Source organism: Macrotis lagotis, chromosome 5 (genome assembly GCF_037893015.1).
Source record: "Macrotis lagotis isolate mMagLag1 chromosome 5, bilby.v1.9.chrom.fasta, whole genome shotgun sequence".
NCBI classification, from domain to species: domain Eukaryota; kingdom Metazoa; phylum Chordata; class Mammalia; order Peramelemorphia; family Peramelidae; genus Macrotis; species Macrotis lagotis.
The window spans coordinates 16,820,292-16,846,503 of NC_133662.1; the positions used below are offsets into that span (position 1 = coordinate 16,820,292).

The 26,212-nt window shown below is 36.2% G+C and overlaps 1 protein-coding gene across 1 annotated transcript; it reads right to left on the reverse strand.

Annotated features, from left to right (window-relative positions):
* Positions 1–12,016: 12,016 nt before the first annotated feature.
* TREM2 (triggering receptor expressed on myeloid cells 2) lies at positions 12,017–24,337 on the reverse strand. The gene is made up of 5 exons (XM_074236885.1): positions 24,215–24,337; positions 18,580–18,930; positions 16,725–16,824; positions 15,893–16,074; positions 12,017–15,377 (listed from the first exon to the last, which is right to left on the reverse strand). The coding sequence occupies exons 1-5, from the start codon at positions 24,252–24,254 to the stop codon at positions 15,361–15,363; spliced, it is 690 nt and encodes a 229-aa protein (XP_074092986.1). The 5' UTR covers positions 24,255–24,337; the 3' UTR covers positions 12,017–15,360.
* Between the last annotated feature and the right edge of the window lie 1,875 nt (positions 24,338–26,212).

Sequence of the window (26,212 nt, forward strand, 5' to 3'; positions counted from 1 at the left end):
AACCAATGTAATCAAAATCAAAAGAAAAGTAGTAAATTGGGAAACAATCTTTACAACTAATGATTCTGACAAAGGACTCATTTCTAAAATATACAGAGAACTGAGTCATATTTTTAAAATAAAAAGCCATTCCCCAATTGACAAATGGTCAAAGGATATGCAAAGGCAATTTAAAGATGAGGAGATCAAAGCAATCCATAGACATATGAAAAATGCTCTAAATCATTAATTATTAGAGAAATGCAAATTAAAGCTTCTCTGAGGTACCACCTCACACCTCTCAGATTGGCCAGTATGACCAGGAAGGATAATGATCATTGTTGGAAGGGATGTGGGAAATCTGGGACACTATTACACTGTTGGTGGAGCTGTGAACTCATCCAACCCTTCTGGAGAGCTATTTGGAACTATGCCCAAAGGGCAACAAAAATGTGCATACCCTTTGACCCAGCAATACCACTACTGGGTCTATACCCTGAAGAGATGAGGAAAAAGGGTAAAAACATTACTTGTACAAAAATATTTATAGCAGCCCTGTTTGTGGTGGCAAAGAATTGGAAATCCAGTAAATGTCCTTCAATTGGGGAATGGCTTAGCAAACTGTGGTATATGTATGTCATGGAATACTATTGTTGTATTAGAAACCAGGAGGGATGGGATTTCAGGGAAACCTGGAGGGATTTGCATGAACTGATCCTGAGTCAGATGAGCAGAACCAGAAAAACACTGTACACCCTAACAGCAACATGGGAGTGATGTTCAACCTTGAAGGACTTTCTCTTCCATCAGCGCAACAATTGGGAACAATTTTTGGCTGTCTGCAAAGGAGAGTACCATCTGTATCCAGATAAGGAGCTGTGGAGTTTGAACAAAATACAAGGACTATTCCCTTTAATTCAGAAAAAAAAAACCCAGATGTCTTATGGTTTGATCTGGTTACCTCTGAGAATTCTGTTCTCTTCAAGGATATGATTTCTCTCTCATCACACCCAATTTGGATCGAGGTACAACATGGAAACAAAGCAAAGACTGACGGAGTACTATCTGTGGGGTGGGGGTGGGGGGAGGGAAGCAAGATTGGGGGAAAAGTGTAAAACTCAAATAATATCTTTAATAAACATTCTATTGCTTAAAATAATTAAACCATAAAAAAGATTACATATTGGTTAGATCATTACACATTGGTTAAACAATTACACATTCTTATGCATACTTCATTGTTCTTGCTATAATGCGATTCTCAGTCAATGTCAGGAGATACAAAGGAACTGGGTCATTTTGATCTTGTGTAAAAGCATAGGGGTTTGGGTCATGCTGGCCTCCTGAGAAACTGAACCAGTATGTTTGCAAAACAACAAGAGGCCAAGAGGGTCTTTAAACTATTACCTTTGTAATTTGACAGCTGTGGTCCTCAAGGATCCCTAACAGGGGAATATATTACATCTTTAAATGCTTACATGAATAAATTAGAGAAAGAGGAAATCAATGAACTAAATATGAAACTAAAAAATTAGAGAAAGAACAAATTAAAACCCCCAATTAAATACCAAATTAGAAATTCTAAAAATTACAAGATAAATTAATAAAATTTAAAGTAAGAAAGCTATTTATCTAATAAATAAAACCAAGAGCTGGTTTTATGAAGAAACCAATAAAATTGATAAACCTCTGGTCAATTTGATTAAAAAAAGAAAGAAGAAAACCAAATTGCTAGTATCATAAATGAAAAAGGTAAACTCACCATGAATGAGGAGGAAATTAAAGTAAAAATTCAGAATTATTTTGCCCAACTCTATGCCAATAAATTTGACAATCTAAGTGAAATGGATGAATATTTACAAAAATGTAAGTTGCCCAGATTAAATGAAGAGGAGATTAAAAACCTAAATAATCCTATCTCAGAAAAAGAAATTCTATAAGCCATTATTGAACTCTCTAAGAAAAGATCTCCAGGGCCAGATGAATTCACAATTGAATTCTATCAAACATTTAAGGAACAATTGCTTCCAATTCTATATAAACTCTTTGGAAAAATACGTGAAGATGGAACTGTGCATAACTTTCTCTATGACACCAATATGGTGCTGATACCTAAACCAGGGAAAGTTAAAACAGAGAAAGAAAATTATAGACCTATCTCCCTGATGAATATAGATACAAAAATCTTAAATAAAATCTTAGCAAAATGATTACAACAAGTTATCACTAGGATAATACCTTATGATCAAGTAGGATTTATCCCAGGAATGCAGGGTTGGTTCAATATTAGGAAAACTGCTAGTATAGTTAATTATATCAATAACAAACCTATTAGAAATCATATGATCATATCAATAGCTGCTGAAAAAGCTTTTGACCAAATACAGAACGTATTCCTACCAAAAACACTAGAGTGTAGGAATAAATGGATTGTTCTTCAGAATAATAAACAGTATCTATCTGAAAGCATAAGCAAGCATTATATGCAATGGGGATAGACTAGAGGCATTCCCAATAAGATCAGGGATGAAACAAAGGTGCCCATTATCACCACTAGTATTCAATATTGTATTAGAAATGTTAGCTTCATCAGTAAGAGAAGAAAAAGAAAGTAAAGGAATTTGAATATATATTACTATCAAGATACAGCAGAAAGAGCTAGAAAGAGAAATCACATTCAAAGTAACCTCAGACAATATAAAATACCTGGGAGTCTACCTTCCAAGGCAGACTCAAAAACTTTTTGAAACAATTACAAAACACTTCTCACAAAAATAAAATCAGATTTAAATAACTGGGCAAACATCAACTGTTCATGGATAGGTCAAGCTAATATAATACAAATGACAGTTCTACCAAATCTTAACTGCAAAGTGCCTTCCTAATCAAAATTCCAAAATATTACTTTAATGAGTTAGAAAAAGTTGTAAGTAAATTTATATGGAGAAATAAGTCAAGAATTTCCAGGGATTCAATGAAAAGTACAAAAGTACAAAAGTACAAAAGAAAGTGGCTTAGACTTACCAGATCTAAAATTATATTATAAAGCAACAGTCATCAAAACTGTCTGGTATTGGCTAAGAAATGGAGTAGTGGATCAATGGAATAGACTTGATGCAATAACAGGAGATGATTATAGTAATCTGCTGTTGGATAAACCCAAAGAGTCCATCTATTGGGATAAAAACTTTGTCTTCAATAAAAACTCTCTCTTTGATAAAAACTGTTGGGAAAATTGGAAGTTAGTATGGTAAAAACTTAGATTAGACCAACACCTCACACCCTATACCAAGATAAGATCAAAATGGCTACCAATGTAGACATAAAAGCATTTTATTATATTATAAGCATTATATTATTGTCAATATTATAAGCAAACTAGGAGGTCAAGGAGTAGTTTACCTGTCAGTTATATGGAAAGGGAAGTGGTTTATTACCAAGGAAAAGATGGAGAACATCATTTTAAAAAAGCTAGATAATTCTGATAACATAAATTAAAAAGCTTTTACACAGATAAAACCACTGTAACCAAGATCAAAAGAAATGTAGTCAATTGGGAAACAATTTTTACAACTAGTATTTCTGACAAAGGACTCATTTCTAAAATATACAGAGAACTGATTCAAATTTTCAAAAACATCAAGTCATTCTCCAGTTAACAAATGGTCAAAGGATATGTGGAGGCAGTTTACACATGAGGAAATCAATGTTATCCATAGTCATATGAAAAATTGCTCTAAATCATTACTTATTAGAGAAATGCAAATTAAAGCATCTCTGAGGTACCACCTCATACCTCTGGCCAATATGACCAGAAAGGACAATGATCAATGTTGGAAGGGATGTCAGAAATCTGGGACTCTAATACATTGTTGGTGGAGCTGTAAACTCATCCAGCCTTTCTGGAGAGCAATTAGGAATTTTGCTCAAAGGACAAAAAAAATGTGCATACCCTTTGATCTGACAATATCACTACTGGGTCTATACCCTGAAGAGATTATGAAAAAGGGTAAAAACATCACTTGTACAAAAATATTTATAGCAGCCCTGTTTGTGGTGGCAAAGAATTGGAAATCCAGTAAATGCCCTTCAATTGGGGAATGGCTTTATGAACTGTGGTATATGTATGTGATGGAGCACTATTGTTATATTAGAAACCAGGAGGGATGGAACTTCAGGGAAGCCTGGAGGGATTTGCATGAACTGATGCTGCATGAGATGAGCAGAACCAGAAAAACAATGTATACCCTAACAGCAACATGGGGTCAATGATCAGCCTTGATAGATTTGCTTATTCCATCAGTGCAACAATCAAGCACAATTTGTGCATATCTGCAGTGGAGAATACCATCTGTATCCAGAGAAAGAATTGTGGAGTTTGAACAAAGACTATTGCCTTTAATTTAGGAAAAAACCCTCATATTCAACTGAGATCAGTGTATACCATGGAAACAATGTAAAAACTAACAGACTGCCTTCTGTCAGGGGTGAGGAGAGGGAAGCAAAAATAGGGGGAAAAACTGCAAAATAAATAAAATCTTTCTCAAAAAAAAGGAAAAAAAAATAAGGAACTACCTTCTCTGCAACTTAAAGTACTTATGAGGTACCTAGATTGCTGTGGGGGTTAAATTATTTGGCCAGGGTCTTACAGATGGTATTAGTCAAAAGTAGGTTTCAAAGTCAGGTCTTCCTGATTCCAGGACCAGTTTTCTATCCCCCAGGCTATAACGATTCTCATTATTTTTCTTCTTTAAGGGGATTAAAATGGAGATAACTTCAAATTTAGCCATTTTTTATTCTGAATATGTTATTTAATATACAGATTTTGGTTTCTTGGTTTAAAATGTAAAATCCCATTAAATACCATATGAAAAAAAGCACTAGAAAGTTTAGGAATAAATGGAGTTTTCCTTAAAATATTAAATAATATCTATCTAAAAACATCAACAGATATTGTGTGTAATGGGAATAAACTTGGAGCATTTCCAATAAAATCAGGGGTAAAACAAGGAGGACCATTATCAACATAACTATTCAATATAGTATTAAAATCTTAGCTGTAACAATAGTAGAAGAAAAAGCAATTGAAGGAATAAGAATTGGCAGTGAGGAAGCAAAGCTTCTACTCTTTGCAGATCATTTGATGGTATACTTAGAGAACCCAAGAAAATTTTCTAAAAAACTCCTTGAAACAATTAACAAATTCAGCAAAGTAGCAGGATATAAAATAAACCCACATAAATTATCAGCATTTCTATATATGAACAACAAAATCTAAGGGTAAGAGATGGAAGGAGAAATTCCATTTACAGTAACTATAGAGGGACGGCTAGGTGGTGCAGTGGATAGAGCACCGGTCCTGTAGTCAGGAGAACCTGAGTTCAGATCTGGCCTCAGACACTTAGTAATAGCCTAGCTGTGTGGCCTTGGGAAAACTACCTAACCCCATTTGCCTTGCCAACAAAAAAACAAATCTAAAAAAAAATAAAGTAACTATAGACAACACTAAATAGTTGGAAATCTCCCTCCCAAGACAAACCCAGAAACTCTATGAACACAATTATAAAGTACTTCTCACTCAAATAAAGTCAGATCTAAATAACTGAAAAAATGCCAATTGCTCATGATTAGGTTGAGCTAATATAATAAAAATGGCAATTATACCCGAATTAAATTACTTATTCAGTGCCATACCAATCAAAATACCAAGTAACTACTCTTCCAAGTTAGGAAAAAAAAAGTAACAAAATTCAACTGGAGACACAAAAGGTCAAGAATAGCAAGGGAACTGATGGAAAAAAAACAACAAGGAAGTGGCCTAGTTCTACCAAATCTAAAACTGTACTATTAAATGGCAGTCATCAAAACTGTCTGGTACTGGTTAAGAAATTGAATAATGGATCAGTGGGTAAAGATAGGTTCAAAAGAAATTGCAATAAATGACTACAGCAATCTACTGTTTGACAAATAAAAAGACATCAGCTTCTGGGATAAGAACTCACTATTCGACAAAAATTGTTGGGAAAACTGGAAAATAGTATGACAAGGACTAAGCTTGGATCCACATCTCACATTTTATACCAAAATAAGGTCAAAATGGGTGCAGGATTTAGGCATAAAGGGGTGATACCTTAGATAAATTGATAGACCAAAAGATACTCTATCTCTCAGATCTATGGACAGGGGATAAATCTACGACCAAACAAGAATTAGAGTACATTATGAATTGTAAAGTAAATGATTTTGCCTATAATAAATTAAAAGAAGTTTTTTGCTTATAAAATCAATGCTGCCAAAATTGGAAGGAAGGCAGAAAGCTGGGAAACAATCTTCACAACTAGGAGTTCTGATAAAGGTCTCATTTCTAAAATACATAGAGAATTGAATTAAATTTATAAGGTTGCAAATCATTCCCCAAATAATAGGTGGACAAAGGATATGAATAGACAGTTTTTAAAATGAAGAAATTGAAGCTATATAATCATATGAAAAAATGCTCCAAGTCATTATTGATAGGAGAGGTGCAAATTGAAACAACTATTAGGTATTTCCTCACACGAGATTGGCCAGGATGGAAAAAATGAAAATGATCAATGTTGGAGAGATTGTGGAAGGAGTGGTACATTGCTACATTGCTGGTGGAGTTGTGAATGGATCCAACCATTCTGGAGAGCAGTGTGAAGCTGTGTCTAAAGAGCAATAGAGATGTTCATTCCCTTTTACCCAGAAATTCCAATTCTAGGCCTATAGCCAGAAGAAATCATAAAAAATGGGAGAGGTACAATATATTCCAAATATTCATGGCAACTCTTTTTGTGGTGGCAGGGAATTGGAAGTTTAGGGGATGCCCATCAATTGGGGAATGGCTAAACAAGTTATGGTACATAAATACTATGGAATATTATTGTTCTATGGAAATCATGAAGGATCAGACTCTAGAGAAATATGGAATGAGTTACAGGAGCTGATGTTGAGTGAAGGGAGCAGAACCAAGGGAACAATGTACAAATTAACAGCAACATTGTGTAATGATCAGCCTTGATGGAGGCAGTTCTTTACAGCAGTTCAGAGAGCTAGGACAACCAGATATGAGAAACTATGGACAATGATATCTCCATCTAGAGAAAGAAAAACAAAATAAAACAAAACAACCCTTCAGAATCTGATGAACACTTTATAAAAATTACCCTGCTATTTATCTCTTTCCCTTAATCCTAGTTTGTATAGTGAAAGTGACTAATTTGAAAACATGTTTATGAAAAATTTGTATATATAATACTAATCTGACTGCTGCTGAGGGGAGGGGGATGGAAAGGGAGGGAGGAAGGAAGGATTACTATAAATTACTATAATTTAAATATATATATATATATATATATATACATATGGATGAAAAAATATGGATAAAAAAATAAATATACTACTCAAAAAAAGAGATTGGTCATTTCTTGGTTTGAACTGGGTTAAAGACTACTTTCATTCTATTTTTTAATTAAAATTTTAAAATTTATTTCATTAGTTGCATATAAATTTTTAACAGTTTTTGAATGTTATTCTATTTTTTCAATTATATACAAAGATAATTTTCAATATTCATCTTTTTTATAAGTTTTTGATTTCCTTATTTTTCTACCTCCTCTTCTTCCCATGACAGTGAGTCATCTAACATAGGCTAAATATGTACAATTATAACTTGTTTTAAATTCTGAGTTTTAAATTATTTTCCTTGTCCCATCCTATGCCCTATTCTTTAAGAAGACCAACAGTATGGTATCAAATTATACATGTGAACTCAAATAAAATATCTTTCAATATTAGGCATGTTGCAAAAGAAAAACACACAAATAAGAAAAATAAAGAAAATTTAAAAATATGTTTCAATGTGCACTGAGTTCATTAGTTCTTTCTTTGGAGTTACCTTTTTTAATCATGGGACCTTTGGATTTATCTTCGATCGTTGACTTGATCAGAGTAACTAAGTCTTTCATATTTGAGCATCCTTATAATAATAATACTATTACTGTATATAATGATCTCTTGGTTCTGCTCATTTCACTTTGCATCAGTTCATATAAGTTTTCCCAGGTCTTCCTGTCATTTCTTATAGCACAGTATTATTTCATCACAATCATATACTACAAACTCTTTTGCCCTTGAATATTCTTTGGTGTGGGTATGGGACTCTTTCCTAATTTACCACCTGTGATATCTCTGGTGTGGATCTGGACATTGATTTATGTAAGGTCAAGTAGAAACGTACACACACAAGATTGTGATACAAAAGTCTACTAGTTTTATTTTCAGAAACTCACACTTTTTAATAACAAAAATTTATCTCAGGAATGACCGGTTAAAGGAGACACAGTTTCACAATTTCCTGGGTAAATTTACAATATTTGTTCTTAGAAATCTGCATACTTTTTTTTTTTTATCAGAAAAGTCTTTTACAGCTACCTCCAGAGCCACAGATTGTCCCAGGTCAGGGCTCACTGGAGAGCCAACAAATCCATATAATAAGCAAGAATACATACATATCTCTGCTCGAAAAGGTCATGAAAGATATGTGTAAATCACTCTCAGGATCTGGCCCTCAACACTCATTAGTGAAGATAATGCCTGGCAGAGCTATCCAAAGTGGAAAAACTCCAGTCAGCTTCAGTCTTCTTCAAGTGTTGGTCACATCTAGCCCTTCTGACTCTTGCTTCATGAAGGAATCTGGAGAGACCAACCTCAGTTCAGGTTGCTGAAGAAAAAGATCCTGAGAAGAAATTGGCATGAGGAAAGTTGGAAGTTTTCATTATATCCCTATCCTCAGCTTCCTGCTCTAGAAACTTTGGAGAACTGAATGAGATCTAGAATTTTCTGTCTTTGTTGATTTGATTTATCTTGCTCGCAAAGAGAGAACAACCTCTCTCTGTATTGTCTTGTATATATCCTTCTATATAAATATATCTTGTCTAATTTCTGTTTTACTACAATTTGGATAAATAGATTTCTTTGTTATATACTATGTGGGTTATTTGTGAAACTGGTATTTGGTGGGAAAGGTTTATATCTTAGATATAGAGCTTGAGGGTCTCATTTTTCCACTGAAGCAATAAGAAGTTAGCATCACTGAAACCACATATGTTAGACTAATAATGTTAGAAGGACCAGATAGATAGACTGTATTTCCCCATATATAATATGCACCTTAATTTTGGGGCCCAAAATTTGGAAAAAATTATATAAAGTTATTGAATTCAAGTTTTATTTATCATGAAATTTAAGGACCTTCTACTCATAGCTTTCAGGCATCTTTTGAGCAAGTCTGGTTTATGTATGCATGCTTAGTCCCTTCTGTTTCATGAACCTGTCCTCCTTTGAAATCAGTCACTTTTTCATCAGCAATTCTTCTGGCCTCCTGCTGAACCATCTTTGCGGACACAGGAATTCCAGTGACCCTTTGCTTTTTCAATCATTCTCTTCCATTCCCTCTCTACATCAGGCCATTTTGCTGACTTGCCTTTCATGGCCTACTTCTGCTGGTGCATTTTCAGTAGTATTTCTTCTTCCCACAGCCAATTTCAGAATGTTTTCTCAGTAGAAGGAGGACCAAATTGACATTCAGCAGTATGATTTGCATTCACTTTTGCAAACAGGATCACTTTGAACTTGATTTTTGTACTGTATGAAAATATTTTCTGAACTATTTCTGGGCAGAACATAGTAAAATGTAACCTAATATACCAGCAACAAATGTGAAACAATGAGCACAAAGACAAAAAGTGCAAAAAAGCAGGAAATTCAAGTAAAAAATATACAACCACTGTGTAAGATGCTCTCAGTTTTTAGACCCAAATTTTTTCAAAAATGGGTGTGTCTTATATATAGGGAAATATGATAGTTCTAGCTTAGTATCCCTTCTCTCTGAGGAGAGCTGGCAGGAATTAAAATCTCCCTTGGAAAAGAAAGAGGAGGAGAGGCTAAAGATGCCTATTCTGTTTCTCCTCAAACCATACCATGATACCCTTATGGCTACATGCAGGGAGAGAGCTCCCAAACACATGTGATCTTGCTACAGTTTGAACCTCTCTACATTTGGATGAATGGGTTTACTTATTATTTCATATTTTGATAGGTTTTTTTTTTTACTATAGTTCAATATGTTCTTGGAGGGAAATAAGCTAATGAATATAAACTAAGCATGTTCATTTGTGTCTGACTCTTTAAGACCTCATTTGAGATTTTCTTGGCAAAGATATTAGAGTAGTTTGACATTCCTTTCTCTAGCTCATTTTGCAGATGAGGAAAGTGAGGTGATTAGCCCAGGGTCACACAACTAGTAAATGTCTTGAGACCAGATTTGAACTGGAAATCCAATTGATTCTAGGCCTAACACTCTATTGACTGTGCCACCTAGTTGCCCTGAAGTAAGATACCTTAGCCCTTGAAAAATGATCAGGACTCAGGCCAAAGTGATTGCCTGAATGGAGGCTAGCTGTCTAAGTTCTCATAACTACTCTAGCAAATACCTGAAATCTATGTCACATCAATTACATTGGGAAATTATAGTACATTCTTCCACACCAGAACTTCACAAAAAGGCATCCAGTAGCCCACATACAATTAAAAAGTCCATCTCCCAACAACACTGAAATCCAAGACAACTCTGTAGGACTTATCATATAGAATGCTATCCATTCCCAGATAAAGAGCTGATGGTATTTGAATATAGATTGAAGCATTTTTTTGGTGGGGATCTTGCAAGTATTGGGGTTAAGTGACTTGCCCAACATCACACAGCTGGGTAATTATTAAGGGTCTTAGGTTGGATTTGAACTCAGTTTCCCCTGACTCCAGGGTCAATGCCACCTAGTTGCCCTAGCATATATATGTATATATATATATATATATATATATATATATATATATATATATATGTATTTGCTATATTTTTCTTGAAGTTTCCTTTTGGAGGAGGGGGGATCTATGATTATGGAAATGTTTTGCATGACTATACATTTATAACTTAAGTCAAATTGCTTGATTTCTCAATGAGGGTTGTGGTGCTTAAGGAAGGGAGAGAATTTGGAACTCTCAGTTCTAAAAACAAATATTAAAAATTGTTTTTACATGTAACTAGGGAAAATAAAGTACTAAATAAAGAAATTTTAAAGAATGATAGAAGTAAAAAATTAAAAATACAATAATATAATAGGTATGATATTCAGAGAGTATTATTTCTAGAGTTAAAGAATCTGGTTTCAAAATATGGTCCTCAGAGTTTTAACCTTTGTAACTTTGGGCAATTCACTTAATCTATCTCCTGGTCAGTTCTCTTGCATGCAAAATAGGAAATTTGGAAAATGATGAATATGAAATTTCCTGCCATTGAGGGCCCTGAAGATTCAAATGTTCTGAACCACAAAGAGTTAAGAGTTGAAGAGAAGTAAGCAGAAATAACCTTGGGGAATGAGTGTTTAAGTGATCCAGTACAAGATTAAACAAGGCTGACCACCCCACCCAAGAGCATGTAGGGTAGAGATTGATTCTGGTATAAAGCCCCAATTCAGGAACCAAAACTGGAAAGATGAACAAATTCAAGAAGATATCGGCCAGTACATTAAAAAAATTCCAAATCTTAAGATTAACATCCCCCTCACCCCCTAAAAGAATTTTCCAGGAAAACTGAGCAAATATCTCATAATATAAAGATATTAAAAGAGGAGATGAAATAAAAGCTCTGAAAAATAAATAGCTTAGAATAAAAAATAGTAGATATATCCAAAAAATATATCCCCGAAAGTCAGATTAAACCAAACAAAAATCAATGACTGTGGGAAAGGAAGAAATATTAGAACAAAGTCAAAAGAAAGAAAAAAAAGTGAAGACACTATAACACACCTAGTATCAGTAACAATGGATTTTAAAATGGTTCAGAGGAAGATAATTCTCAATTACATGTTAAGAGAATTTTTAATATTCATTTTTACTAGATTTTGAGTTCCAGTTTTTTTTCTCTTTACCCTCCCTTCTTTCTAAAATGGGAGGCAATTTAATTATAGGTTATATAAGTACTATCATGAAAAACATATTTCCATATTAGTCACAGTTGTAAAAAAGAAACAGATCAAGAGGGTTCACTGGACTTTCTGAAAACCACAAACTTAAAAACTGGACACTATACTTCAAGAAGTCACAGATGAAAACTGCATAGCTCTATTAGAATTGGAAGACAAAATACAGACAGAAATAATCCACTGCATTACCTCCAGAAAGAAATCCCAAAAGGAAAAGTCACAGGATTGTTCAGTTAAAATCCAGAAAAGAAACAGATCAAGTACAAAGAAATTACAGACAGCATTCCAAAACAACACCTGTTAATTCCTACTAAATAAAATAAGAGATCTTGGAATATCATATTCCATAAGTAAATGATATAGATTTACAACCAAGAATAAAGTCCTGCAAAGCTGAGTATGACTAATTCTTATTCATTCATTCTTTCCATCTGAATTGTTTTATTTGTATTATTGATGTTTGGGATACATGAAGATGCTTAATTCTCAATGGCAATTATATTCAATTGGAAAATGGACCTTTAATGGAATATAGAACTTTATAGAATGACTGATAAAAACATGAAAGATAAGTAGAAACTTTGAATTGTTAACACAAGACTTAAGAGAAATCCTGACAGATAAATTAATTTGAGCCTTTAGAATGGTTTATATGATGAAGTAGTGCTAATATTTTAATGGGGAGAAAAGAAATGTGTTATAACAGAATCTTAAGATTTTCAAAGGGCATTGAGGGAGTGAAATAAGAGAAACTGAAAAACTTGGAGTAAATTATCTTCTGAGCATTTTAAGAAGGGAAAGAAAGAGGAGCAGTAAAAGGTAGATGTTATTGCTGAAAGGAAGCAAAAAGAGATGAAATTTGCTATTTCTCCTTATTGCACTATATAAGAAAAGTATGAAAATATAGAGGAAGAGGTGGTAGGAGCCTCTCTCTTATCTGAATTGGACAATGGGTTGAAAACATCCACCCGAAGACAGTTTAATGTAAAAATACATCAAACTCAACTTAGAAACTAGTAGAAATGGGGAAGTCATTATAAAAAAGTGTGTGGGGGGGAGAAGAGATTTTAAGAGGGAAAAAATAAAAATAAGAGAACAAGAATCTAAGAGTTCCCTTCAATTAGTTATTCAATGTTTGAATTAAGTTGTGGTGTCTAAATGTAATAAAATATTATTTTCCCAATTACATGTCAAGAAGATACTTAGCATTCATTTTTATAAGATTTTGACTTCCTAATTTTTCTTTCTCCCTCCCTTCTCCTCTTCCTAAAATGGAAGTCAATTTGATATAGGTTATACATGTGCTATCATGTAAAATATATTTTCATAGAAATCACAATTGTAAAGGAAGGAACAGATCAAAAAGGGAAAAACATGAAAAAGAATAAAGTAAGAAAAAAGTATGTGTATGTTTTGATAGGCATTTAGAATTCATCAATTCTTTATCTGGATGTAAATAATACTTTCCCTTGTGAGTCCTTTATACTTGTGTTTGGTCATTGTGTTGCTAAGAAGAGCTAAGTCAGTCATAGTTGATCATCACACAGAATTGATGATACTGTGTATAGTGTTTTCCTGGTTCTGCTCTACTCTATTTTGCACAAGTCTTTCCAGATTTTTCTGAAATCTGCTTGTTCATCATTTCTTATTGCACAACAGTATTTCATTATACTATAGCTTGTTCAGCTATTCCCCAACTGATGGGCATCCTCTCAGTTTCCAACATTTTTTCCACGAAGAAAAGGGCTGCTATAAATATTTTTGCACATGTAAGTTCTTTTCCCTTTGGGAATATTCTTTAGGATACAAACCTAGTATTGGTATTGCTGGATCAAAGGGTATTCACAGTTTGGTTGACCTTTGGGCATAGCTACAAATTGCTCATCAGAATTTTCTGATAACCTGTCCAATATTGAGTATTTTTCTTTTTTGTCAACTTAGTCAGTCTAGTAGGTGTGAGATCTTACCTCAGTGGTGTTTTAATTTGCATTTCTCTAACCAAAAGTTAATTTTTTTCCTTTGAAAACAGCCTTATCAAATTCTTTGACCACTTATCAAATGGGGAATGACTTGTATTTTTTATAAATTTGATTCAGTTCTCTCTATATTTTAGAAATGTGCCTTATCAGAGACACTTTGCTGTAAAGATGGTTTTCTAGCCTTCAACTTTCCTTCTGATTTTGGTTGCATTGGTTTTATTTGTGTAAAACCTTTTAAATTTAATATAATCAAAATTATCTACTTTACTTTACATTTTAAAATTCTCTCTATCTCTTCTTGGTCATGAAACCTGTAACTCACTTAACTTCTTTAAGAATTTGGATGCAATAAAACATGCTTGTTTAGTATTGATATAAATTCATTGCCTATTGTACCTTTTAGCAGGATGTAGTTTCCTTCCTTATCTCTTTTAATTAGGTCCACTTTTATTTCTGTTTTTTTGAAATAAATATTACTACTCTTGCTTTTTTTTAAAACTTCATCTGAGGCATAGTAGATTCAGTTTCAGCCTATTACCTTTGCTCTGTGTTCTTCTTGTAAATAGGATTCTGGGTTTTGATCCATTATGCTATTTGCTTCCATTTTATCTAGTCATCACTTTTTTCCTATTCCTTTGAAGGTGGAACTTCTATCCACCATTCACAAATTGTTGTATAAACATTTATATAACTCAGGGGGATAAAACATCTCTTATATTTTGGCTAGTATATATGTTTCAGCTTAATTGATTAAATGAAAGGGGATCATGGTGAAGCTGGAGTGGAGGGGGAAGAGTCAAAGATTTTTGCATGGTTTCTAACTTGGAGGACTAAAAAATCATGGTGGTTTCACTAAAAGGTCCCTAGTGCCTCAAGGGGCCAGATACTTCTTCCATTGGCTCTTAATATGACTACCCTAATCTTGAAAATAAAAAAAAAAGATTGATTTTTTTATCAATAAATTCCTCTAATGTCATATTAGGCAGAAATCTGATTGTTTCTATTTGCAAGTTCCTGCTCAACTCTCTTAGCTGCATCTAGGAGCAGTGAGAGGGAATTCAGAAAGAAGAATCTGCTGCTACCCTTCCACCTCCCCCACCCCACCACTTTCACAAGGCAAGCACAAGGTCTATTTATGTTCCTTCAAGGCATAGAAGATGTATTGGCCTATGAAAATCAGTGAATGTGCATATTAGTAGTTCAACTAGAGTGTGGTGCTTCAAGATGCTGAGAGATTGGTATGGAGGGTATGGTGGGGTGGAGGAAGAAGTGGAAAATTGATTGGCATCCAAGGTTGCTCCTCTTCATCATCCTTCTGCCTCTAGGAGTGGGATTTCCTTTCACATTGCATCTTGTCCTGCAAAACAAACAAACATTTACTATTGCAACTCCCCTTCCTCATCCCCAAATCCATGGAAAGTCAGAGCTGAATGCATCCTTGTAGATGTACAATGGATGGAATACTGGTTTTTGACTCAGGAAGACTGAAGTTCAAATCTTGCCTTGGACATTTAGGAGATATATGACCCAGGGCAAGTCACTTAATCTCTGTCTGCCATGATCTTTTCCTCTTTCAAATGGGAATAATAACACCCACTTCCCAGGATCATTAAGAGATAATATATACATAAAGTGCTTTGCAAATCTTAATATACTTTATAATTGTTAGCTATTATGATTATCAGTCATTCTAAACCCTGAAAAAACTGAGGCCCGGAGAAGGGAAATAAAGGCCCAAAGTGACACATATTAAAATAGGCAAACCATGATTTGAAACCAGGTCTTTTGACCAGTGCTATACTACACTATATCCTCTCTTCCTCTCCCACATCTTTCCCTTCCCTTTCTTACTAGATACCTCTCCACACTCACCTTGCAGGGGCTGGAGCTGGTACCCATGATTGTGCCTGCTCTCTGGTTTCATCTTCTGACTCCTCTTATGCCAGGCTATGCCCCAGAGGAACCCCAAAGCCAGGATTTTGCTGAGCAGGAGTCCAGCAACCAGGAGAGAGAAGACAGTAGAAGAGACTGGGTGTCTGGTTTCTGAGAAGCTCCTTTGGAAAGACAGTACCACAGAATTGTAGAGGTAGAAAGAACCTCAAGTCATATGGTCCAACCCCTCTTCCTGAACAAGAATCCTGTCTAGAATATACCTGCCAAGTAGTCATTTAGCCATTTCTTAACAATGATTCATGAGGAAGAATCATGTCCTTTCCACTCTGGGTAGCATTCCTTTCCACTTTTTGATAACTAAGTTTTTAAATTTTAATTTATTATTTTTCCAATTACATCTAAGGAGTTTTCAACATTGAGTTTTTGTAAGATTTTGTTTTTCATTTTCTGCCTCCCTTCCTTCTCTCTTTCCTCCCCATGACAGTGGATAATCTGATATAGGTTATATTACATACAAGCTTATAGATAATTAATTTAAAGTTTTCCTTACTTTGAGATAAAATGGGGGCTCTTGGGAGGGGGGGTTTGAGGGCACAGGGTAGATAGAGTTCACTTGTCCCCTCTCCAGGAAACTTTAGCTAAGAGAACCTAGAAGGTTCTCCTTAATTTAGAATGTTTTTTCCTCACCCTCCAAATAGAGTTATTAGGGGATCGGAAGTTAGAAGAATATCTGCCTTAACTAACTCAGTTTCTGGTGTTTAGCAAAAACCTAAGATTTCCTGGAAAGTGGGTTTCAATTAGGGAGCTATACCTGGAGATGCTAGGTTGGACTTCAGGTTCCTCAGGACTCTGGGATTCCTTCAAGATCTGGGACTCTTCAGGGATCCAGAAATCTCCTGAGCTTTGAGGATCTATGGAAGATAGCTCTATTGTTCCTCCAGATCTTTCCTCCCCAACTCTTTGAGGCAGGAAGGGATCCAGACATTGAGGAACTCCCTAAGATGCTTTGCTGTCCCCCTACCACTCTAAGCATTATCTTTCTTTGCCTCTTCTCTTTCTAATAATCCATTGACTATCCCTTTGCCCCACACAGAGCCTCCACCACCCAGCAAATTATTTCTTTCCTCAGGACTCAGAAAAGGGGAGGATTGAAAAAAGGAAGTGATTCATTCTCAATCACCTTTTCAATGGAAAGGATTTCAAAAAAGGAAGTTTTTGTATAACAGTTCTAGTGTAGGAAGGAACAGATTTGTTTGGTTCCATGGAGAATCACAAGAAATGTGTTAAAGGAGATTTATGTGAGGTTGATTGAAGCATTTGCAGAAGATATACAACAGTTTAGCTGAGGAGTATGAATAAGATCCTGGGACTAATATCTCAGTTCTGATTCCTCTTATGGGCCAGTCAGCTTCTCTCTCTGCTCTCTAGCCAGAGACTGTGCCATTCTTTTTTAACATTCACCCACCACCTTGAAGTCATATGCCATTGGGCACCAAAGGGAAGAGATGACAAATTCTATACTTCTCAACCCCAATTCTTTATACAAAACTTCAAAATCATATAGGTTTAGAGTAGGAGAGCTTAGAGAGCATAGTCCCAGATAGGGAAAGTGAATTGCTCAAGATAACACAGATATGAAGTAGCAGAGATGAGATTTGAATCGAGGAACCTCTGATCTGAAATCCAGCTAACTTTATATACAAAGTTCAAAGAGTATAGTTCAGTGACATTCATATAACCAGTTACATGTAGACTCCTGTCATTCTACACCTCTGATATCTGATTTTAAACTTCATTAAATAGATACTTCTCTCAGTGAAGTTACCAGTGATCTCTTAATTGCCAAATCTGCTAGTTTTTTTTTTAAAAAAATAATTCTCATCCTTTCTGATCTTTCTATAATCTTTGACATTGTCAATCACTTTTCTGTATATGCTCCCCTCTCTATGTCTTCATGGAACTGCTGCTTCTCCTTTTGCCTGTCTGCTTCTTCTTAGTCTTTTGTGATAGATCCTAAGCTAGGTCCACAACATCCCTTCTTCCATCACTGCTCCCATTTCCCTGCAGGACTGGAAATAATTTATTACCCTTTCTTTTTTTCCTTGTAACCCTCCAAGCTACAAATTTCCTTTGTGATATCACCTCTTCTGCTTTTCCTCTTCCAGGGTACCCTGGAAATTTTTTTTTGAATCAGTATTCACAAGATAAAAATTTTGATTTGGAATTAAGTAAGTGTTTGTGTGGGGGCAAGAGGAATTGGTGATACAACTTATACCTGCCAACATTAACAGGAGCAGAAACGGTAGGATTGTGCACTAGAAAGTACTCTGGACTTCAAATCTGTACTCCTTTCAAGCCCTGGCTATGCCATTGAATCACTATGTTACTAGACAATCCAATAAACTTGTTGGCACCTCAGTTTCTGAGTTCAAAAAAATGGGAGGGTTGATCTAGGTGATCTGATCTGGAAGGTTTAGTTTTTTGGTTCTGTGATTCTTATTTTTAAGATAATTGAGGTGAAATGACTGTTCCAGGTCACATAACTAGTATGTGTCTGGGGCTGGATTTGAACTCAGGTCTTCAGGTCTAATGCTTTATCCTCTATAGCACCTAGCTGCCCCTTGTTCTGTGATTCTCAAACAGGGTCCAGTGTTATAGCTACTCACCCTCAAGTACTTCTACCATTACTTTCTTCAGAGTGTCTGCCACTCCATCCTGATGGCTCTGGCACTGATAGAGTCCAGCATCATGGGTACGGAGGTCTTTGAGGGTGATGGTCAGCCTGCCAGCCAGGGCATCATCAGCTATGGCTGTGCTCCCATTCCACTTCTTTAAGAAGGCTATCAACCAGGACCGGCGAGCACTGACCACATGCTGGCAGTGCCCTTCCTGTTCATGCTGTCGGCACCAGGACTTCAGCTGCCCCCAGTACTTCATGGAGTCATAAGGACAGGAGATAGAAAGGGTCTGACCCTCCATGGCCTGCAGTACTGTGGTGTTATGGGTGTGGGAGAACTCTGTGGGAAACAAATATGAGATTAAAGAGTAGGCAGGACCAATAAGGGGCATAAGCCCAAAGAGGGTCATAGACAGAAAGGTCTCATATGCACCAAAGTATTCACAGTAGCAATTTTATGGCAGTAAAATATTAGAAATACAGTAGGAAAGCTTGTATCAATTAATGTAGAATGAAATCAGGATAGTTAGGTGGCACAATAGATAGAGGGCTGGAAAGACTCATCATCCTGAGTTCAAATATATCCACAGCCACTTATTTGCTGTTTAACTCTGGGCCTTATTTGCCTTAGTTTCCTTATCTGTAAAATGAGCTGGAAGGCAAAGCTGGAGATGGCAAACCAGTCCAGTATCCTTGCCAAGAAAACTCCAAATAGGACTCACAAAGTGAAATCAGTAGTACCATCTGGACAATTTGCACAATCATGTCAATAATGGAAATGAGAATAATTCTAAAAGGTAGTAGATCTCATTAATTTTAATAATAATCAATGACTGGGGAATTATTGATCAGACAATCAAAAACATTTATTGAGCACATGCCAGGCAAAGAAAGACAAAAGATAGAGCTTGCCCCCCCCGCCCCGCAACAACTCAGTAGAAAGATAGATAGATAGATTATGGGCAAAGAAGGAAGTTTACACTACAAAGATTCCCAAGTTCATTAATTTTTGCATAACTCTCTCTCTTTGTTTATAGAGGTGGGTCAAAGTGTGTATATGGTCAATTTAAAAGGGATCCCCCTTTTTTTTTTCTTTAGGGCATCAATTCAAGTAGAAATGCACCAGTGGAAAAAGAGTGAATGAGACTCAGGAAACCTAAGCCAGCACAAGAGGAGCTGGAAGGACCCAGAAATGGAAGAAAGAGAGGGAAATGAGAGGCATTGAGGGAGAAGAAGGAAAGCTGTAAGATATTTGGGGAAGATGCCAGTGACATTAATTTAACGACATGCCTCAAGACAATGCCGATTATTTTTGATAATGTAGTTTGTTCTATGTGTGCCAGTCTTGATAATTGAAGGATTCAGACTAGCATACTTCTCCAATCTAATGTAAACTAAGACATTTCTTTTCCCATGGTCTAGACTTTAAAAACCTTCAGACAGATGGACACCCTGAAAGGGCTCAAAATTCTGAGGCTTGTATAGGAGTGAGAGCAGAGGATACAGATGGGGCAGTTAAGTGGCAAAGTAAATAAAGCTCTGGAACTGAGTCAGGAAGATTTACTTAGAATCTGGCCTCACTTACTCTCTGTGTGATCCCAGGAAAGTCACTTAAATGCTGTTTACCTCAGTTTCTTCATCTATAAAATATTTTGGAGAAGAAAATGGCAAATCACTCTAGTATTTCTGCTAAGAAAAATTGAAATGAGGTCATGAAGAGTCAGTTTCATGAGTGAAACAACTGAACAACAACAATGGGGGAAGTTAGGACTTTAATTGGGTTGAAAAATGAATTCCTTTTCTCTGGAGAATTTTAAGCAGTGTCTAGTTGCCCATGGAAAATAGGAAAGGGATGCTGTCTAGTATAGATTGGAATAGATGATGCTCGCTGAGCTCCTTTCCCAATCTGAGAGACTTCAAGTGTTCTGCACTTTCCTGGCTGTCCTTCTAATGTCTTTTTGGTGATTTTTCAGCATCCCACTCTTTCCTGTCTTGATCTTTTTTGCTTCCTCATTTTTCATAGATTGTTCTCCTTTTGTCTCTGATTTGTTTCAAGATTATTTTTGTCAACAAATACAGTTCTGATTTGGAAGTCCCTCTCTTTGACTGAGATAAAAATAAGGGAATGATTGTTGCAGAACTAGGTTCAAAAACTCCAGTTTGTGCTGGTTAATGTTTAACAACTGGGTATCTAGAAATATATATATATATTCTGAGGTTTAAATTGTTGTTCAGTCATGTCTGACTTCATGACCCTGTTTCGGGTTTTCTTGGCAAAGATACTGGAATGGCTTATGATTTCCTTCTCTAGTTCATTTGACAGATGAAGAAAATGAGGCAAATAGGGTTAAATGACTTGCCCAGAGTCACACAGCTAGTAGGTGTATGAGGGCAAATTTGAATTCAGGAAGATGAATCTTCCTGACTCCAGGTCAGGTACTCTTCCACTGATACCCAAGGTATAAATACTTGCACTGAAAACTCAACAATCAACTCTCACAAGCCAGAGGTTACTGACTCCAAAACACCTCTGCTCCATTTCCTCATTAGCGGGCGTTTCAGGGGACCCAAAAGCAAGAAACAGTGGATAAAATCATGACTCAAGTCAGAAGGCATAGGTTCAAATGCTACCTCTGATACTTCCTACTTATGTGAAAAATCACCTTGGATTCCTGAACCTTAGTTTCATCATGGCCTACATGGTCTCTGTGGTCTCTTCCAGATTTAGAGATTTGATGCTATGATCATTTTATACTTTCTTCTTTCCATCCTTTGTCCTTCCTAATAGACTGTAATTTAATAAGCTTGTTTTAAGGACAGGGACTCTCTCTCTCTCTCTCTCTCTCTCTCTCTCTCTCTCTATATATATATATATATATATATATATATATGTATGTGTATATATATTTACATACATATACATGTATATGCATAGATCTTTCAAAATATATATATATTAATGTATGTGATAAATATAGATAAAAATACACATATATTTTCTTCTTTGAAGTCCCAGCACCTTGCATGTGTGAGACCCTCAATACATGCTTGTTGAATTGAGTTGAATTTCCTCTTAGGCCCTTCATCTTGATAGGTTCTTGATTTTGTAGAGAGAGAAAAATATGAAGCTGGCATCAGGAGACCTGAATTCTGGTCTTAACTTTGCTATTAACTAATTAGCTATCCCCACAGAAGGTATTTCCTCTCAATTGGTTTGTATTTTCTCATCATTCTTCTCTAGGCTGTACTCTAGACTTTATAAATGCATGTGTCATATCAAGAATCTGGCCTCCTTTCTATCAATTTTTCCTTCTCATGTGTAGTTTTCCCCCATTAGAATGTAAACTCCTTGAGGCATTCATGTGTATTTGTTTAAACTGGGCTCTTAGCATAGTGCCCACTAAGCACCCAACAAGCACCTAATAAATGCTTGCTGATAGACTAATCTGTGAAATGAGAAGGTTGGATTAAATTGTCTCCAAGGTTTTTTCTAGTGCTTTCATTCTATGACTCCCCTCCAGCTCTCTTTCTGTTCCCTGATTATATCCTATACATACTTTACATTACTGATATTTTAAAGATAGGCTTGATGCAAAGTCCCAACAGCCTAGGTTCTGTCAGCAGAATCTAGACCCTTTTCTTTTTACTGGACAAAGGGAAAATTGTCTCTTGTGCAAGTTCTATTCCTGTGCCTTGATGGCTGTGATCCCCTCTTCCCACCCTTCCCCCTCCACCTTGGTCAGAGAGGCCAGAGACTCATTACAAAAGGGTGCTAGCCACAAGTCATGAACTAATGGGATGATGGAAATAACTCTGACGACTTCCTTGATATCTAGAAAGATTTGTAAATGATGTAGAATGATGTGAGCAGAACAAGAGCAATTTACATAATAACAAACAAGTAAAAACAACACCTTTAAAAGCCCTAAGAACTCAGATCAATTTAATGATAAACCACCATTCTAGGGGACCCATGATGAAGCTGGCTAACCACTTCCAGACAGATTCTTGATGAACTTAGCATGCAGAATGTGATATACTTCTGGATAGGGTAAAAAATTATGAAATTTGTTTTGCTTGACTATGCACATTTGTTAAAAGGGTTCAAACCCCAGCATGCAATGGTGGTGGTGGATAGACGAGGATGGGGAAGGATGGAAAGGAGAGAAAATAAATTTTTGTTCATTAAAAAATAGCAATGATAGCACATTAATAAAAAAAATCAACAGAGTCCTGTATTTTGTCATCAAAAGAGCTGGGTTCATATCTTAATTCTGCTACTTTTTGGCTGCATGACTTATTTAGATATCAGTTTTTCACATCTGTAAAAGTAGAGAATTATGCTACTTGTTCTCTGACATTGCGACTAGCTGTAAAGCCTGTGATACCAACCTGCCTTTATAAAAACACTAATAGACACCAAGGTTGAGTAGTAACCTACAGAGATGGTTCCATTTATTTCTATGATTAGTGAAATGATGCTCTAGCCATAATCCATCCCCATAGTTTCAACCAAAAAGGCTGCTCTGTATCATTTTGATTAATCTAAAGGAACTGAGATTTCCAAGATCAACTTAATTCAAGTTCTGGCAATGCCTCAAGGATAGAGGAGATGCTGAAGAAGTCCAAGATCCAGGGGCTAAAAGCATCCTTCCTCAAAGAACATTTTTTTTCTTTTCTTCATTATTTTTCCTCTTTTATTTAGTTTTGCAGGCAGAGGTGCCTGCTCAGAAGGCAGGAGAGTGTTAGGCAGTACTATTATTGGTATCTGTTATACACTTCCCTTTGTAACTTTCTTAATACTGACCTTATATGAAGGCAAAAGGGGTGTGTGTGTGTGTGTGTGTGTGTGTGTGTGTGCTCACACATTTGTGAGAGTGCTTGTGTATTGGGGTTGGAGTCATTATGAATACTCAAGAAGGTCCCTCACTACTGACTGGAGCTCAAAACTCCACTATTAATACTTTGTCCTTGTTAAAATGAAAAAGGGCCACCAGGGAGCATACAACCTTAGGCACTAACACATCAGAATGAAAAAAAGACCCAGAATCCTAGACTGTCTTATCTGGAAGGAATTGTAGAGCTCATTAATCATAGGATCAGGGATTTGAGCTTTCAGAGGTCACCGAATTCAACCACTCCTTTTACAAATGAGGAAACTGAGGCCCAGAGAGACTGTAACTTTCCCAAAGTCACAATCTCAGAGGCAAGATTTGAACTCTGACTCCAGAGACAGTGCTCTTTCCACTGTACTAACCCTGCAATTTTATAGCAGAGGAAACTGAGGTTAAGATTGATAAATGAGTTTGAGTTATAACAGGATTAGAATCCAAGTATACTAACACTCAACCCATGATTTTGTGAAGCCATATTTTGCCAAGAGATGGGGCAAGATGAGAATGAGTATCAGGAACCTGGTGGGGAGGGGTTGCTATAAAGAGGAGATAGAATAGGTCTGTGCACACCAAATCAAAGTTCCCCTCTACTTCTGGTCCCACCTCCCCTAACTGCTGGGTTCTAACCCTCTCTCACTGTCATTGGAGAAGAGAAAGAAAAGGGAAATTAATGGAGAAAAGGGAGGCCCAGGGAAGGTAAGTGGGTGGGATACTTGGTGTTCCTCCTACCTGTGATAGAGAGCAAGATGAAGAAACTTATTGGCCACATTTCTCCTCGTCCAGTATTCAAGGAAGGAGAAGAGACAGCAAACAAGAGGAGCAACCTGAACAAGGGAAAATTTTCCCTTTGCTCTGCAGGAAAGAGAGGGGCTAGGCAATGAGAACAGGAAATGGGCTGCCCAGGGATTGGGCAACAGAGTCAGAATAGGAGCTGATGATGCAAAGAATTAGGGGTGGGTCATGTAAATAGAGGGGAATCAAGGAACCTAGGAGAGGGAAAGAAGGGGAGAGAAAGAGGAGAGAAATAGATGAGAGGGACATAGAGGGTAAAGGAGTCTGAAGTTAAGTATAGATTGGTCCTGACTGGAAGATCCTACAAGCATTCCATCACTCTCTCAGTCTCAGGCAGGATGATTCCAGACCTAACCTAGACAGCTGCATGTCTGTCTATCTTATGGTTGTGGGAAAAGCAGTGACTTAGATTTAACTATAGGAGGATAGCACAAAAGTTGCTAAGTCCATCTTGTCCTTACTGGTCTTATAGAATGAAACTCCAGGTTAATTAACCCAAGTTCTCATATCCTGGGCCATGATTAATAAAGTGAAAATTTTTCATGGGAGCAGTTTTGGGTGGCAGCAAGACAATATATTGGAATTCCTACAAAGACACCTCCCCACCCCTTGCAATTACAGAAGTCAGATAAAGGGAGGAGGAGTTGTAGAGTATGTTAATGTGGATTAGCTATTATTTTGGGGTTACTTCAGTTCACCACTGGCCTCAGGTTCCAGAAAACTGAGTGCCATATCAATATTGTTTTGGCTGGAGTCCTGGGCATGTGAGATATTTGTATTGGTCACTGTGATCATGTCCCGGTCTGTGTATTTTCTTTTGACTTACATTAATTTTGGTTTATATTATTCATAGCTTTCATGGATATGGACTCCATTATCATCATCATCATCATCATCATCATCATCATCATCATCATCATTATTATTACTTTCACTGATAGAAACTTTTGCTTGGAAACTCATCTTATTCCTGGCTTAAGTGATCCACATTAAGGCTTTCACTGATCCAATTCAAATATCTGGTAAGAATGTGACTTATTCTAAGGAGTTAGGAAGGGGGCAAAACATTTATTAAGAGCCTACTATGTGCCAGATGCTTCACAAATATTATCTCATTTGATCTGTACAACAACTTTGAGAAGGTGTGATTGTTATCTCCATTTTGCAGAGGTTAAAAGACTGATCCAGAATCACCTTTGACTTTGAGGATGGATTTGAATTTCAGGGTCTTCCTTATTCAAAGGCCAACTGGTCTGTTCCACCTAGCTGCCCAGAGTAAGTTCTAAAACAAATTTGATTTAAGTAATTTTTTTATGTAGACTAGCTCATATAACCTTAGATCTTGAAGGGATATCAGAGATCATCTAGTCTTACTTCCTTATTTAACTGATGTGGAAACTGAGGTCTTAAAACTGTTGCAGACACAAAAGAACTATAAGAGGAAAAAAATGCACTAGACTCATCAAAGAACTGACTCAGCAGTTGATAATAACAACTCAGCAGAGAATTACCAACTGACATTCAATGGAAAAAGCAGCCCATCAGATGAAATCAGTAGAAGATATTATCCAAAGCAGTGGAAGTGTTTGACTGAAGTGTGGAAGCAAGCTGGTGCAGTGGACATGACCCTTAGATTGGAATCAGGAAGGCTCATCTTCTTGAGTTCAAATCCAACCTCAGACATTTAGTAACTGTTGTGTGACTGTGGACAAGTAAGTCATTTAACTCAGTTTCCTCATCTGTAACACAAGTTGGAAAAGGAAATGGAACTCTATCTTTGCCAGTCCAGTATCTTTAACAAGAAAATTCTATGACACAACAATAAAAATGCAAAAGTAGGAATTCTCTCTTCTAACAGTGGTATGGGAATCTGTGGAAAATATTTTCCCGGTTTATCTGAGGGGGTATTCCTTCCTATTTATCTTCTTTCTTGGC

Excerpts from the sequence above, each read along its gene's own strand:
- TREM2 (XM_074236885.1), bottom strand. The coding sequence starts at position 24,254 with ATGTGGCCAATAAGTTTCTTCATCTTGCTCTCTATCACAG. Across the intron at positions 16,825-18,579 it reads AATGGTAGAAGTACTTGAGG|ATCCTCAAAGCTCAGGAGAT; the intron begins GTGAGTAGCTAT and ends TATCTTCCATAG. Across the intron at positions 16,075-16,724 it reads GTCCAACCTAGCATCTCCAG|GAGCTTCTCAGAAACCAGAC; the intron begins GTATAGCTCCCT and ends GTCTTTCCAAAG.